At 50.8% G+C, this 16,159-nt stretch overlaps 2 protein-coding genes across 10 annotated transcripts in view; both read right to left on the bottom strand.

Annotated features, from left to right (window-relative positions):
- TNFRSF6B (TNF receptor superfamily member 6b) lies at window positions 1-12,727 on the bottom strand. 4 transcript variants are annotated; one of them, XM_071815655.1, is made up of 5 exons: window positions 12,389-12,727; window positions 6,453-6,528; window positions 5,549-5,927; window positions 3,605-3,802; window positions 1-984 (listed from the first exon to the last, which is right to left on the bottom strand). In XM_071815655.1, exons 2-5 carry the CDS (start codon window positions 6,492-6,494, stop codon window positions 707-709), a joined length of 897 nt encoding a protein of 298 aa, XP_071671756.1. In that variant the 5' UTR covers window positions 6,495-6,528; window positions 12,389-12,727; the 3' UTR covers window positions 1-706. The 4 variants fall into 4 exon arrangements, with proteins under 4 accessions (XP_071671756.1, XP_071671757.1, XP_065706014.1 ...); XM_071815656.1 differs by lacking the exon at window positions 12,389-12,727 and adding an exon at window positions 7,280-7,364; XM_065849942.2 differs by lacking the exon at window positions 12,389-12,727 and adding an exon at window positions 6,998-7,077.
- Window positions 12,728-14,007: 1,280 nt separating this feature from the next.
- The window catches only part of RTEL1 (regulator of telomere elongation helicase 1), a 41,863-nt gene continuing 39,711 nt past the window's right edge, over window positions 14,008-16,159 (bottom strand). For all 6 annotated transcript variants that reach the window (XM_071815453.1, XM_071815452.1, XM_065849789.2 and 3 more), the window contains one exon: window positions 14,008-14,925. In XM_071815453.1, coding sequence (XP_071671554.1) covers window positions 14,889-14,925 — 37 coding nt within the window. In that variant the 3' untranslated portion in view covers window positions 14,008-14,888. The remainder of the gene's footprint in view (window positions 14,926-16,159) is intronic.

Genomic DNA, 16,159 nt, shown 5'->3' with positions numbered 1-16,159 from the left:
TTGCATAATAAAATAACTTCTTTGGTTTCTTTCTTTAGAAAACATCTCTGACGCACAGTATAAAAACAGGTAGTTCAGAAATAAATTTCAAGCTGGCTGTACCAGTGACTTCAGGGTATTCTACAGGCAAAGTGTGTCTCAGTAGTCAGCTCCTTTCTCAAAACAGAGTATAACAAATAAATGCAACTGAATCATCTGTCAGAAATACTGTTAAATAACCAAGAAAAACTCCCAACAAAACCAAACCCATACAGTTTAAAACAAATCCAGACAGTTATCTAAAAAGGAGGAGCTGGGTTCTTCCCCAGAAAAAATGACCCTGGCTACGTGTTTCTCTTCTGATAAATTATTGACCCTCACTGAGTGCTGGAAAATCAGTGGCCAAGCACCCAGGGAACCCCCCGGAGCTGCCGCAGCTGCTGGCGCAGGGATGTGGGTGCTCACAGTGTCCCCTCACTGCATCCCCACACTGCATCCTTTCACATCATCCCCCACCCTACATCCCTCACCACATCCCTCACAGCATCCCATCCCGGGGGCAGCGATATGGCCGCAGGCAGAGCCGGACCCACCGCAGCACGTCAGCCCTGCCCCATCGCTTGTTTCCACGCTGCATTTCAAGTTACGTTCAGAAAAATTAATAAATTAGTGAAACCACAGAAGAAAAACACAAAACAAAACCCCCCCAAAAGTTCCGTTTGCGTTCTCAGTACAGGAGGAAGCGCTTGCGGACCTTCTCCTCGATGGAGTGCAGCTTGGCAGCTCGCAGCGCTTCCAGCAGCCCCTTGCTGACCTCGGAGTTCCCTTCTTTGAGGCGGGTGAGGAAAGCCCTGAACTTCTCCTGCTCGGCCGCCTTGTTCTCCGGCACCTGCTTCCTCGGCGAGTGCTCCAGGATTTGCTGCAGGCGCTTCAGCTTCCGGATGGGGATGTTCTGGTATGCCACAAAGTCTATCATGGCTTGTTCACAGTCGTCATCTGCTGGAGCTGAGGGGAGAAAACCACCCAGAGGTCAGAGGGAAGGTGACCAGGGGACACCGGGACAGCAGGTCACAGCCCCACTGAGCCTCTCCATAGACATCTGCCCAGAGAGGTGGTGGGTATCTGATCCCTGGAGACATCCCGGGTCAGGTTGGATGTGGCTCTGAGCAACCTGAGCTGGTGAAGATGTCCCTGCTCATGTCAAGGGTGGGACTGGATGAGCTGGGAAGGTCCTTCAACCGGGGTCAATAATTCCCTGATATTGTCCTCACCTGGGCAATGGTCTTGGGCCACAGCTCAGACTGGGAGTCCCAACCAAATGAACCTTGATGGATGACGTACCACTCACAACCCATCTTCCGGATTGGGTAGGGTATTTTAGCTCACACAGCCACATACAGTCATGAACATGGGCTGGGAACCATCTGCCCATGCACACTCCAGTCCCTGCCCGGGATGCAGTGGCATCTCGCTTGCAGCACCTCGTCCCTTCCCCAGATCAGGGGCAGCTCGTGCTGCCGCAGGTGTGCGGTGGAACAAGCAGGTCCAAACAAGCATTTTGCAAGTGGAAAAAATGAGGTTGGAAGGAAGAAAAAGGAGGAAAACAGCAAAGATGGCATTGTTAGGTGGCCAAAGCCCATCTCTGCCAGCCAGCTGCCCTGAAGGCCAGGTCCCAGCAGCAGCCCATCTTGTGTGAGGCAGTTAAGAAACAATGTGTAAAAGTTCCTGTAATTTTTAAAATAACAAATATACCTTTTGCATGGAGCAGGGGAAGAGGGAAACTCCACAAAAACTGAAGTAATCTCAGTAAGTATTTACACGTTATTTTTCCTGAAAGCTTCTGTTTTCCCTTGCAGACTTTTCCATGTGGGGGCAGGACAAGCCCCAGGCGCAGCCCAGATTGGGGCTTTTGGACAGACCCAGCCCCAGCTGGTTAAAGCTCTGCTGGAGCTCGCCCCATGCAAGGAATGAAGGCAGAAGAGTTTTCCAGGCCAAACGATGACTCAATGAGGGAGAAACCAGCCCAGTTTCATGCCATTGTAAACTGGGAAGGGTGTCACTGGCTATATGGGGCAGGTCGGGCTCTGCCTCTCCTGCAGGTTTGGGATTTATATTGTGTTGTTGCAGTGATTGCAGCGGGGAGGGAGGCAGGTGCCCGCATGCCTGTGGAGTGAAATCACCATGAGCCGGTGTTAAAAATACCCCTGGGCTCCCATCGCTCACCAGCTCCTCTCACTCTATAAATAGGCAAAGCGCCGGTGTGGCTGCGGGCGCCGCTGCCAGACGAAGGGCGGCACACGTGCTGCTGGCACCTGCCCGGCCCCCAGGACCGTGTCCCACTGACAACAGATCTTCCTGCCTCCTCTCTCCGCTGGGATCGCACTCCTGGCGTGAGTCAGGCTGGGTATGGAGAAGAGTCCCGTGCTGGCAGGGAGAGGATGGAGAGGCAAGACCTGCTCTCGCATGCTGCTGGGGGGGAAAACCCTCCTTGCTCCATCATCACAGAGAAGAATTTATTGAAGGTCTTCTACCAAGCTTTGTCTTGATAGAAAAAAGGTTTTCTTATACTGGAGCAACCTCTGCAGGGACATGGGGGAGTCACCGCCGCTGGAGGTTTTCAGGACGTGGCTAGATGTGGTGCTGGATAATCTCATCCATGCTCCCTTTCCCGTGAAAACTTGGACTAAATGAACTCCAAAAGCCCCTTCCAGATGTTCTGTGCCTCTGTGGTTGATTATTTTTGGAAGTTCAAGGGTGCAGGTTCATTGCCACCCAGACCAGTCACGTTGAATGTGTATCCTGGCTGGATGCTCAGGGTAGAGCAGGTGGTCAGAGCAGCTGCCCTGCCCCACCTCAATGGACACCGACCCATGAGATAGTTTTCAGTCCCTTTCTCACCCCTGACTTGGGGTGCATGTTACAAAGCACCCCTGGAGCCAGCCCGTCACTCTCCCCAGCTCCTTTGCCCTGTGCTTTTGCCAAGAAAGGTTGGACCAGATGATCCTTGAGGTCCCTTCCAACCTGGGGTTCTATAATTCTATGATCTGGCAGCTCCCACCCAACCTTCAGCCTCCGCCGATGCTCAGTACTGCATTTGCACTACCACGGTGACACAACCGACACCATATCTCTACCATTTCACCTAAAAGGTCAAAATCCACCCTATGCTCAGTTCCAATGAATCTCGGACTCTGCTCCATTCACCCTGCACTAAACAAGGCTGTGTCTGCAGTAAAACCTTCCTGGAAAAGAGGCAGAAAGCCCGGGAGGAGCGAGCAGGAGGTGTGCCAGGGGCTGAGCGGGTGCCACAGCCCTTCACACCGTGGCTCTTCACAGGATTTCACCGCCGGCTCTTTGTTCTGGCTGCACGTGGAGCCCGCGTGGGCTTTGGCTGAGCGGTGGCTGTTGTGCCCTGCCCCCTGTCCCTGCCCTGCACGACTGACCTCGGAGGGGGAGGAAGGCAGGCGGTCTATATTTCATCCATCATCACCATTAATCATGGATCACCCTGTGCTTTTACAAGTTATTTCACCTCAGTTTGCATCTAAATAGAAAAAAAAAGGCACTGAAAAGTTGGCTCTTGCACTGGCAGCATCGTGGTCCCAGCATTCCCCCCCAAACTGACCTGGTTCCTGGGTGCTGTTGCTCCTCCCCAGCCTGCAGGAGGTGCAGAGGGTGTCGTGGTACTTGTTGCCCGGCACGTTGGTCACCTTGTTCAGCTTGGAGCAGTTCTGGTGCTGCTGGCACGGCTCGGTGCTGGATTTGGAGGAGGAGAAGAAGCCAGGGGGGCAGGGGCTGCACTGGGTGTTCTTGAAGGGGGTACCTGTGATGGGGGGCAAGGGGACGATCAGCCCGGGGTGACAAGCTGGGAAGGGAGCAGGGGGAGGAGCTGGGGACGATGCTGGCAAAGAGCGCCAGACACCACTGGGAGTGCCAGGAGGATGTTTTGGAAATGAGCTCTGCCTGCAGCTCCCCTGGGAACCAGTGACTTGCAGGACAAACAGCAACACCTTTCCCTGGCATTTCCCAAACTGAAGCATTCGGCACGTGCTGATAAAATGTCACCAGCCTCCAGACCCAGGAGGAGATCTCATCTGCTACCGAAAAGGGTCATGTTGTGGGCAGGAGACATCAGCAGGGATGATGTCCCCGCCAAGTGCCAAACCAGCCCTTTGATTCATAGCAGAGTCAGGAGGCTCCAGGCCAAGTGAAAGCAAAAGTTGCTGAGAAGGTGAAAGTTCTGCTCCGGATCAGCCCCTGTTTCGCAGGGATGGTGCCACAGGGACTGGATTGCAGCAGGAGAGGGAACAGCCCCACAGGAGCAGATCTCACACCCTTTTCATCTCCTCATCATTTACCTAGTTAAGAATGAGGTCTCTACATCGTCACAATGCATCATTCCCCACACAAGATACCATTTGTCAAAAAATAAGAAAAATTAGCTTCTCCTCAAGCGTCTCAGTTTGCTCACATGGCTCCTCAGTCCTCCAGCCAAATCCAAAGCTTAATTTCAAAGGGCTTCCCCACACTGTCAGGAGACCTAATTCACCATCGTTGCGTCACTGCATTTTGTAACAGTCACGTCCTACAGAAAAATTAAACCCCAAACCACAACTATTAGCGTCAGCTGAAGACAACAGGTATTTCTCCTCTGGCCTGGGAGCCTGGAGCTCTGCTGTGCCCACATGGAAAGGCTTCAAAAGCCTCTGCACTTCAAAGCCTGGAGCAAGATAATGCTGGTTTTGCTGATGCTGCCTCAGCTGCAGTTTCCAGACAGAGCCTGGACCTTGGTGATTCAGAGGAGAGCGAGAGGGAAACTCACTCGTACGCAACTTGTACTTTTAGAAAGTTTGCACATATCCAAACAGGGGCAACCACCGGACCAGGCAAACCTGTGCTTGGGGAACAATAGAAAAATAACCCCGCTAAAATCTCTCATGACTTACGTGTCACCAGGGGGTGGAGCCTTGAATTCATGAGTCTCCCCTAGATGTGAATTGAAACCAGGCTGACTTCATTGTTTGGACACCTGCCCATGTATCCATTTCATGTTTTGGATACGGCCTCTCCAAATTACTCAATAAACCTCAAAACCCAGCCCCAGAGCTACACACATTCACCAGCCCTGCCCTTGCATAATTAGCAGTCCTTTTTAGTTCTGATAATTTGCATTCCCCACTCCCTGGCTGCCTGAGAGAGGAGCAGGGGCCCTTTCTGAAAGCCCTGGCAGGGTGAGATGCTGCTCAAGGATGAAGAATAAATCACAGCCCAGCTCTGCCTGGTGAAGCATATACCCAGGACTGTCATGTCCCAGCTAAGGGTGATGCTGGGGGATTTCAAAGGCTTTCAAAGAAAAACGGCAAAAAAAACGAACAAATCGCTCCTTGGAAGAGAGGTCAGGACCAGTTTCACACGCCGGCAAGGACAGCACTGCACTGATGCGCAAAAAGGGAGCAGGTCAGGCTGTGGGCAATCATCAGCCACTGTATTTCTCCTTGTTTTTTAGCTCCAGCAGATAATTCGGGATGCAACAAGAGCCTCGCGGCATTCACACCACTGGGGTACTCACCCAGTTTCTCCACGCCGAAGCCTGGCGGACACTCGGAGTGCGGGATGCAGAACTCCATCTCGGAGTAGTAGCCTTCCTGGCACTGGCAGACGCGGTTGTGGGTGGAATTGCACGGCTGCACCTCCACCTGTCTCTCCCCACAGATGACGTTGCAGTAGCGGCACTTCTCCAGGTAGTTCCAGTAGTGTGTGTAGTGCAGCTCGGGGCAGGGCGCACACACCGTCTGCCTGTCCCTGCTGCAGTGCTGGGACACGAAGGTCCCCGGTGGGCACTGCTGGCAGGTCACCTTCTCGTGTGTCACAGCATCTTTCCACTGGTAGGTGGGTTGGGCGTCGGAGCCAAGCTCAGCCAGGAACAGGAGGAGAGGGGCAAACATCCGCTGCAGCACAGAGGGAGCAAAGAGCCCTTAGCGCATCCTCTTGCGGAGGCAGAAGCAGCAAGTGCAGCTGTTGTGTTACGGAATTCATTACCATCGTAGCTACAATAAGTTATTCTCCCACCTCATGCTCTCCCCAGCCCCAGGGGCAAAGCAATGGTGGTACCAGGGACCAGCCGCTGCCCCCATGTGCTCCCATCACCCCCTGCTTGTTACCCCTGGTGACAGTGTCCTTCCCAAACAATGCTTCTCAAACCCACTCGGTGGTGCCTTCGCAACCCTGTTTCCCTCTTTCAGCACTATAAGCAGCTCCAACACATTCTCCCCCCTCTTTTCACCCCAGTCTGTTCCTCACTGTTCAGGATAAGACCTTTGCGTATCGAGAAGCAGACAGAAAGTTTTCCGAGCTAGAAAGAATTCTGAACTTTTTTTGGAAACCCAGGTACTCTGCACAGGACTAGAGAATCCCAGGGTCTTGTTTATCCTCCCTTTCCTTTCCTAAGCACACGTGCCCGACTTTCCTGTTACCTTGGCCAGATGCCTTAAACTGAGTGTGTGGCAGGACAGCATAGCACCAAGGGCTCCGAGCGCCGCGACCAGAGACCTGGGGATGCAAAGAAGGTTCCTCAGAGGCTGGCGCTGGGGACAGCGGCTGTGTCACAGCTCTCCGCAGCAGCACCGATACAGCCTTCCAGCCTCAAAGCAGAAAGAGAAGCGAGTGACGGCTGTTAGAAAATACCGAGTGTTCTCCTCCGCCTTGCAAGCAGTCCCTCCGAGGGAGATGTCGGCTCTTCCCACCCAGGGCCAGGAGCAGAGTCTTATAGCCCGGCGAAGAACCCGTGCAAGGCTGTGACACACTCATCGCTCCGACATGCGTAAGCGGGGGAGGAAAGTCACCCCCCAGCCCGGAGGCAGCAGAAGTGGGCGAGGTGATGGAGGAGTAGTCGAGGTCTCCCTCCCCAATCCCATCTCATCCCATCCCGTTCCATCCTCCCCATACCCCGGGACCGGCTGCCTCTTTCCCCATCCCACCCGACCCGCGCCCCAGAGCCGCTCCCGCCCCGCGGTCTCACCGCTCCCGCCGCTCCGCTCCCCGCGCCCGCCGGCACCTTTATAGCCCCGGCCCCTTTATAGCCGCGGCCCGCGGGAAAGACCCTCTTGCGCAAGCGGCCGGCGGCATCGCGGCCCCATCCCGCCCCCCGGCTCCATCCCGCCCTCCCGACCCGACCCTGGCTCCCCCCGCCCCCCCGGCGCCATCCCGGCCCCTCACCCCCCTCCCCTCCATCCCTTCCCCTCTTGTTCCTGTTCTTGCCTATAAGCAGCGGAGCTCTCCTGGCCGGACAGCGTGTATTTACCTGCCGGCAGGTGGGATTTGCACAGCTGCAAGTTTAAGGAATGTTGAGGATTTTTTTTCTTTTTGGCTGGGGAAAGGCGGGGAAATTCCCCCGCGAACTCTCTGTACATGCTAAATAACTTCCCAGTAACAGCATTTGCCTCCCTGGTGGGGGTACAGCGTAACCCCAAACACCGCCCCGGCCCTCCCGCTCTTGCTGTGATGGAGCCAGAGCTCTGCCATCCCCCCTCCCACACACCGGGAGCACTAACCCCGCTCAAGCTGCCCAGGCTTTTAGTGGTTAGGTAATGCATTCCTGAAGTTGGCTCAGAGATTCCATTTTCTCCTTTCAAGAGCACCACAGGTGACACATTAACTCCAGCTTCAACACTAAAACACTTTAGAGTTACCTTTTGTGGGATAACAGCATCCAGCAGGTGAGCAGGCCAGCGTTTGAACATCTTACAGGTGACACTTTGCTGCCAAACTCAAGGATTTCAATCTAAAGTGAATTGAGCCTCACAGGTGCACTGCTCGGTGCCTTTCCCAGCGCTGCTCACTCTGCGCTGCCCCTGTTCAAATATATGACCTGTGTACTTTGTCCTTCTGCCTCACCTCACCAGATTCCCTCTGAAGGCGAGAACATCCAAGGGCACAAACGCAAAGTGCTTTACGTGCTGGGAAGGCAGCAGACGCTGGAGAACTCGCCGTACGTCCGCTCCAGCTGCACCTGCAGGGTCTCCCCGTGCCCCGGGCGTGGGAGAAGAATGAGCACGGCATTCACCTTCCCTTTGGTGTAACAGCAGGAGAGCTCCCCAGCGAGCCCATGAAGAGCACAGTCCACTCCGTGCCCAAAAACGTGCCCTTTCATTTCCTCCCAGACACCCGCTCCTACAGGGAACGGAGCCACAGGTAGGGAAGGGGAAGACTGCAGTTCCAAAAAGCCAGTGGAGAAAACAGTTTCGCTTTTATCTTGGTTTTAAACTTTCCAATCAATGGAAGAGAAGAAAACACATCTAAACAGGAATCGCATCCTGGCACCCAGAGCACTCAGTTGGGAAGTCTGATGTGTTTGAGCTACACCCCTGGCTAATGTCACAGATTTGCCACCTCCAGCTGCAGAAAGGCAAGAGACTGTGCTGTGACCCGCACGCTGCGATCTGCCCATCACACAAACCACGCTGGTTCCAGGCACACAAATCCCCATGGCCTCATCTCCCGGCCCCCAGGCACCCCCTGCCAGGCAGGGCTCTGCTGTCCCTGCCTGGGGACCAGGGCAAAACCACTTGGTAGGTTTGGTACCAGCACAGCACTGTCACCCATCCCATCTCAAGATAAAATAGAGACAACCACCCACCAGCAAAGCCTTGCTTGTTCAGAACAAAAACACATCTGCAATCAGCAGCCAGTCCATAAACACACTTGCTTAATGCACACAATTCTCAAGCACCTCCGTGTGCAGACACTGAAGGGTCTACAATATCCTCCCACAAGCCATTTTCTGTGGAACTGCTGTTTATGGCCTGGCTGCTGCCAGGTCAGGCTTTGCTCTCTGCTCTGCGAACAGCAGCACCCGCACCCTCGCCTGCCCCGCACTGGGGCTCAAACACATTTCCCGCCATTGTCTGAGCTGCAAAAAAGGAATTGCACTGGGAATACAGCTGTTCAGAAGGAATACAGATGTTTGAATAAGCCAGCATCCTCCAAAGAGGCTTCTCCAGCAGCTCTCACCATTTGCATTTTTCTCAAGTATCTCCCATTCTCATATATGTCTATTGGGCAGCTCAGGCTGCTGAGTAGTTATGAGTATCAACCACAAGACACGGAATCACAGAAAAAAATAGTTTGGAAAATTTTTTACTCTGTTCTATGCTGGGAAGCCCAAGACCGCAATGAGTGGCGTCCTTGACATTTTAGAGCTGTCACACACGTGACCGAGCTGTGGGTCTGACCTGTCACCCTGGGCAGGAGCATCTTCCTCCTCGGCAAGATCCAGGCTCCTTCTGTCCCCATCTCTCAGCACTCAGCACTCCCAAAAACATCATTTTCACCCTTGTTCCCTCCATGAACAGTCACATCTGTTGGATTGATATTCTCTTACACACACAGGCTCCCACTGCCAGTCGCTGGCTCTGCTCTGCTGTCCTGGATGGCCAATCTCTCAGGCTTTATTTCTAACACTAAAGATTAAACCTACAAGAGCTAAACACACAATTTACAAAGAAAGAAAACCAAACCCAGTTTTCTGCTACCCAGTAGGAATTATTCACAGCTCCCTCCAGTGGGATCAGTTTCTACCCACCATGGTTAAAGAAAAGAACCTGCAGCTGGAGAGAAAGGGGCTCACCATTTTGGTCTGGGCTGCATTTATTTGCACTCTACACCAAGCAGACGATGGGCTGATTTTCACAGGCCCCTCTCAAATAGATTTTAATTTTACTGCTGGTTTATCTCAACCACTTGTAGCTCCCCAAAGTAATCTTGATGATGAGGATTAGTAACACCTTTTGACGTAACAGTTGTTACATCAAACCGGGGCTTTGCTTTGTCATTATGCATCATCTCAGTCATTAAATTACCTCCCAGCACTGCCCTGCGACTGAGGCACATCCTCTTGAGGATGTTTCTTTAGGGTGAAACTCCACCGCTCTGAATCAAGCACGACATCCCTCCCGCAGCGCACCCGGCCGGGGAGGTGAGGATCTTCTGCCCCACATTTCGGAGCAGCCCCATTGCTGACACATCCAGACTTTTCCAAGAAGCTGAAACAGAGACTTTTGCAAACTTGTGAGTCTGTTGAAGTGACAAACAGTCACACTGTAATGTTTGTGAAAGGATTACTCAAAAGAGTTTATCTGAACAGCACCGTATCTACTTTATCTCCCTCAGTGTTTTGCTTAGATTGACAAACGAAAAGCACCGAAGAGCCCCCTCTCACACCTGCCGGCAGGTGGAGGAACCCACAGCTGTACGAAGCCAACGTAGGTGGCACATCCTGGGTGGCAGCTCATGGGACTCCCGGTGTCCTCATAATGGAAACTACTGGGACAGATGCAACACACCAGGAAACTCCAAGTCCACACCATACCCCAATGCAGTATCAAATATTTTTGTTCGAAACTTACAATGACAACAAATTTTCAGAGTTATATTCCTAGAGAGTGAGATGCCACATTAAGGGCAGAGAAAGGGCTTCCCCAGGCAATCTCTGCCTTCCAGGGAGAGAAGAGTCTGGTGGAACAGCGACCCTCAATTCATCTTTTTTTGCCTGTTCTACTGACCCAACAAACGCTCCCGAGCTCCTCACCACTGACCAACCTGCAGCCGTGGCTTAGAGCAGCAATTCAGCATCATCCTCTCGTGGCTCTGATTGCACTTCCCCACCCAGGGCGCCGCTCCCCTGGGAGCCTCGGGGTGTCCGGCAGCAGCACCGCTGTTCAGAACTGCTCTCAAACTCAGGTTTCTCGCTGATATTCAGAGGAAAATCTGACAAGCAAAGAAATTCCTCTCTCTCTGGCAGTGGCCACCTCTCCAAGCAAAGACACAGTTCATCTCTTTCCTGATAAAAGAGGTGGCTGGGGGTTTTGTTTGTTTGTTTGTGTTTTGTTTGTCTGTTTAAAAATTTTAATTTGGACTATCTCTCAAACCCTTTCAAATTCATTGAGGAAAAACAGTGGGAAAAGTCTTTTATTTTCCCAATGACACACCACTAAAAATTGGAGACAATAGTCATAGCACTGCAATGCAGGGACAATAAAGGCAGATTAATATCTACTTCCTTCATGCCCTGTAACTCATGTGTCATTTGCTTCCCAAAACCAGCAAGGAGTGTCAACGAGAGATTTTCCTCTCCCTGAACACTCAATAATTTGGATCAGTTCCTCTAACCACTTACAGCAATGTTGATATTTATGAAGACAATAATTGTACCATAAGTAATGAACTCTCCCTGCCTCGCTGTCTCGTGAATTCAGCCGGTTTCAGGACCACACACGGTCGGTATCCACAGCTGCTCCTGGGCACCCTGCTCTCCAAGGCTTCCCTGACGCAGGTTGGTTGCCGGGCAGGGTGCGAGGAAACCCCACTTGAAACACTTTTGGGAGGACCCGCTGGTGTCGTGACCGATTCAGGGACACAGGAACCTCTGAATGTGTCTTTGGAAGAAGGGGAGTGGAAACGGAAGGGATCCCGCAGCAGCCTGGCCTGGGACATGGGGCTGATACAGCGTGTCTGCCGAGCCAGGGCTGGAAATGGAAGGGGCAGGAGCCTGGTGGCAGCTCAGAGAACGTGGGTGCTGGGCACCCCCCTCACAGTGGGATGGGCACCCTGGGATCCCCAACAGGAACACACTAACAGCTGACAAGGCGGCTGTTTGGGGATCTACAAGGGCAGAGACCTATGACACACACCCTCAGGGGCAGAATTGCGCTTTCTCACCAGAGGAAGCACCTCTGGGTGTAGGGTAAAACCCGCTGAAGGACAACAACCCGTAAAAGACACTTTGCTCCTCACTGGTTGGGGTTGCAGCAGCTTGACTTCTGTATTTTTTAATCAAAGGGCACAACCTCTCAGCAAAGATCAGGAATGACAGAATCATTACATTCTGTTGATTATTACAACTACAACTAAGTGACGAGCAGCTAAGGCACAGACAAGGACAACCTCCTGCAGGGTGGCTGCTGCCCCCGCACTGGGACACGTTGGTGTCCGTCTGTCCTGCCCAAGGGGCAGTGACAGCAGGCACCCACCTGCCAGGCTCGCGGCAGTGTAGAGAAAGCGGCAACAAACCCAGACCAGCTCCCAGCCGGTGACACCTGCAAACAGGAGATGCACTGGGGGACACTGGGGTGTTCAGAGCTCATCAGGGTGGGCTCAGCGAGCAAAGGAAGAGTAAATCTCCTCAGCAGGATGATCAGACTGCTGGGGAGTAGAAGGAACATGTGAATGTCTTAGAGATGTTGATGTTTTGACAGTTCCCCTGCCCCGTCTCACTGACAATGGAGCATTCCCAAGCAGGAACTGTCTCCAGAACCCGAACAGCAGCACAGACAAAGCACAGCTGGAAAAACTGCTCTAGTTGAGGGGAAAAAAATAGATTGTAATTACATTTGTCCTGGCAAACCACACATACCTTTTAGGTGATTAAGCCTTGCTGGATTTTTGCAGTCCATAGCAGATGATTTCCATCAGGAAAACCTCCCCAAAGCCTTCCCCGCCTCTGGCGGCCGATGGCTCATCTCGTCTCATCCCATCTCCTGAGCTGTGGTTTCCCTCCAGCGGCACAGGCAGAAGCTGCAGTTCTCCCAAGAGAGCACTGAATTCTCTTACCACTCAGTAACTTTTTGCTGTTCCCTGCTCCTGGTCTCCACTCTGCTCCTTTCCCGGGGCGAGGAAACACTGAGATTCCAAATGAGTGTCCAGCAGAAGCCGCAGGGACCTGTTCGGCAGCAGCTTCACCCCGTGCACCGGATTCCGATCGCCCCGAAGCTGCCACGTGCAGAGCAGCAGCGTTGGCCGGAGCTGCTTTCCCCGAGAGCAGCCTCTCTATTAAAAACTTCTGTCATGCAAGAGTTATTGCCAGGCTTGGTAAAAAAGGGAAAAAGAACAACTGATGATAAAGAACACTCAGGGTACGACTTGGGAAGGTGCAGCCTCAACATAAATCCCTTGACTAACAAATAAAACCAAATCCATTTCAGGTATGGAGTCACTTTGTTTTAGGATGCAAAACTGCCTTATAATACACGTTTCTGACAAGATTTCAGTCCAGCAAAATGTGGCTTTTCCATCAAACACAACACAGTCACCAGGCTGCAAAACTCAGAGTCCTGTGGAAGGACCAGAGTTAACACCACAGCCATCCCAACCCCGCCACTGCGCTTCTTCCCTGCTCATTTTTACAACATACACAGAGATTTTTCTGTGACTTTTCCACTTACATTTCAAATATCCAGGGCTTTCTCTGTATTGTTCACTCTTGTTTTCAGAATCTAAGCCACTATCAGTGGCGCACTGAGGACATCAAGGTAAAATTCATTCAGGTTCAAACATGTCAGAACATATGCCAGCTCAAAATTACACTCATTCCTGTCTAAATCTTCATTATTTCTAATTATTACCTAATAAAGCATGGAAAGATCCTGTTTCATGGCCATTTAAGAGCACCCCTTTTCTTACTCCTCAGACAGTCTGGCCACAGTGAACTTGCTATCTGACATTTTAATGCCCAAGAGCCGCGATATCACACACTGCTCAGCTGTTTGGATCTCAAAAAAGGAATTTCTCACTGAGGACCGATATCCCAGCAACTACAACATTTGAAGTGGCACCGGTTTTGAATTCTATAATCATGGGAAATAAGAACCTTTGAAATTTCATTAAAATGCAGCTCACTTTTCAATTTTGAGTTATTAACATAAAATTTTCCAAAACCCCATTGGTACGAAATCCAACTATAGGCTGAGGAAAAACAAACACTCCTGAAGTCAGTAAAGAGTATATTCTCCCAGAGAACGCTGAAAACATACGCTAGATGATGTGTCTGCCAGCATAGGAACCCACAGCTAATCAGCAGCGAGAACACAATCCTTTGTTCATTTCTGTCAAACAAAAACATGTGTCAAAAACCCCACAGAATAAACCTTTCCACTTACTCCCACCAGGGCCATTGGGACTCCATACTCAACGGTTTGATATCTGGTAAATAAATTTAATAAACAACCAGGAAAAAAATAATCAAACAAAACCCAATTAAGACAAAGATGGTTTTATTTATAGTTTAACATACAGCAGTTAGTGGAGATTTAAAATTGTTACAGTTTTTCAGGTTAACCACTTATATCCACTACTCACAGAGAGTGGAAGTATTACAGAGTTTTGTTTTAACCCATCTAACTTGATTTATTTTAAAGTTTCAAATCAACTAGTTCCTTTTGCTTCTTGGAAAGTGAATGTCAGATAACACAGGCATGATGGAAGTATCAGTACTGGGAAGAAAACAACACGTCCTTAGTGCGCATTCCCAAAAATCCCAGCACGGTGGAAGGAATCGGACTTCGGGGTGCACAGCAGGTGCAAGGGCGTTTCTGCTCCTTCCCCACAACTGGAATTTGCTTTTCAAAGTCACCCTTGCAGCACCTTCTGCTGGTGCTGTGATTCCCCTTCCTGGAGCGTGGGCGGTGAGGACGGGCGCTCTGGTCACCTTCTCCAGCGGGTTTGGCTCCCTGTGCCACCACCGTAGGGGTTTTCCAGGAGCTGACGCTACTTGGGGGCCCATCAACAACCGCCACCTCCGGGATATAAAATTTCAGCCCAAGAGCGGCTACAGTAAAATTTACAGGCTAAAATAAGAAATTAACCTTATTTCCAACAGAGGATCATATTCTGCTTTGTCTCCTCCCAGTGAGTCAAGAGAAAGAGCGAGACCTTCCAAACTCCACCACCTTTGGAGGAAGAATAGATACCTGCTGGTGCACAGCACAGCATTCAGAGCCAAAGACCAAAAATACTTAAATAATCTTCATCCTGCTTCTGAGAGCCGGAGCGCAGCAACTTCTTTCTGCTGATAGGAAGCGTTTGCCATTGTCAGTGGGATTATGACCAGAAGAAGACTTGGATTAATCGCTGCTTCTTCACATCACTGTGGCACTTCGGGCACTTCTTCGCCATCTACATAAATGAATGAACAAAGAGATAATATATTAAATTTATCTATCAAGTTTGCAATTGTCTGATATGAGCTATAAGCTCCCAAGGTATCACAGCTGCTATTTTTAAATGCCGCATTATCACACAGTCATTTATTTAACTGCTAGTAATAAAAGGAGGAAGAAGAAAACCTTCCAGTGAAGTAGCAACAAACTTTACAGCAGTTGTCTCAGATTAATTACAGCTTTGATGTATCTGGAAGACTAAAATCCAGGAACAAGGAAACTGAGCCCACAAGAGCCGTTGGGAAGCGCCGATGTGCTCGTTAGCAGAGAAATCCCGTCAGCAGTGCAGATGTGCTCGGTAGCAGAGAAATCCCGTCAGCGGCCGAGTTCCCTGAACCGCCACTGCTTCCTGCACAGCCGGGAAGGAAGCGGCTTCCCGGGTACACGGGACAGCACTGACACACGTGGTCACGACCGAGAGATTCGCTGGGGAACCAAGGACGTTTATTTCTTCATCCCGCACACCTCTCCCGGTCAAAAGCAGAAGAGGGGGTATGTGAGGAAACCTTTTCTCCAGCCAGGTTTCAGTTTGCTTCTTCCCTAATTTTCAATTTTCAAGTCTGGTCTTTAGCTGTTCGACCTGCAGATGAACTCCCAACTGGTCTTTTTATATCCTGCAAATCACTGGTAAAGCTAAAATGCTCTGTTTATAGTTAAAAAGTTTTAAGAAATTAGTATTTGAGAAAATTGTCAGCTCTTTAGTCTAAAATGCTGGTTACCTACGTTAGCGGCACCGCGCCGGCTTTCCCGCAGCGTGGAAGTTGATCTTTGTACAAAAAGACTGCAAAGTAGGTTCAGGCACTAGTATTTTGATTCTGGCAACATTAATTGAAATACCAGAAATGGTGGGGGAGAGGAAAACTCACTTCACTGCCCAGTCACAGTGATTTGTCAAAGAGTTCTGAAAATCTCAAGTGTAATACAGAATTGTGAAGTCTTATATTATTTGCCCATATTACTGATAGTCCAAATGAGAATAACTGAGTCTCACTGGAATACCTGAAAAAAAGCATGATTAAGTGATGCATTTAAACATTGAAAAGCACCAACAGAGCTCTGTACAGAAAAGTAAAACCAGAAGCAGTTTATCCTGGCACTATCTCTGCAAAGCTTCCCCATAGGCACTGAAAATGGCCCAACACGCACCGCCACTAATCCCTCCAGCTGCACGGAATTCCGTCTGCTCCTCC

The sequence above is a fragment of the Patagioenas fasciata genome, chromosome 16, assembly GCF_037038585.1.
Source record: "Patagioenas fasciata isolate bPatFas1 chromosome 16, bPatFas1.hap1, whole genome shotgun sequence".
NCBI classification, from domain to species: domain Eukaryota; kingdom Metazoa; phylum Chordata; class Aves; order Columbiformes; family Columbidae; genus Patagioenas; species Patagioenas fasciata.
The sequence above is the reverse complement of the archived record's forward strand: the minus strand, read 5'-3'. Positions and strand labels throughout refer to the sequence as shown.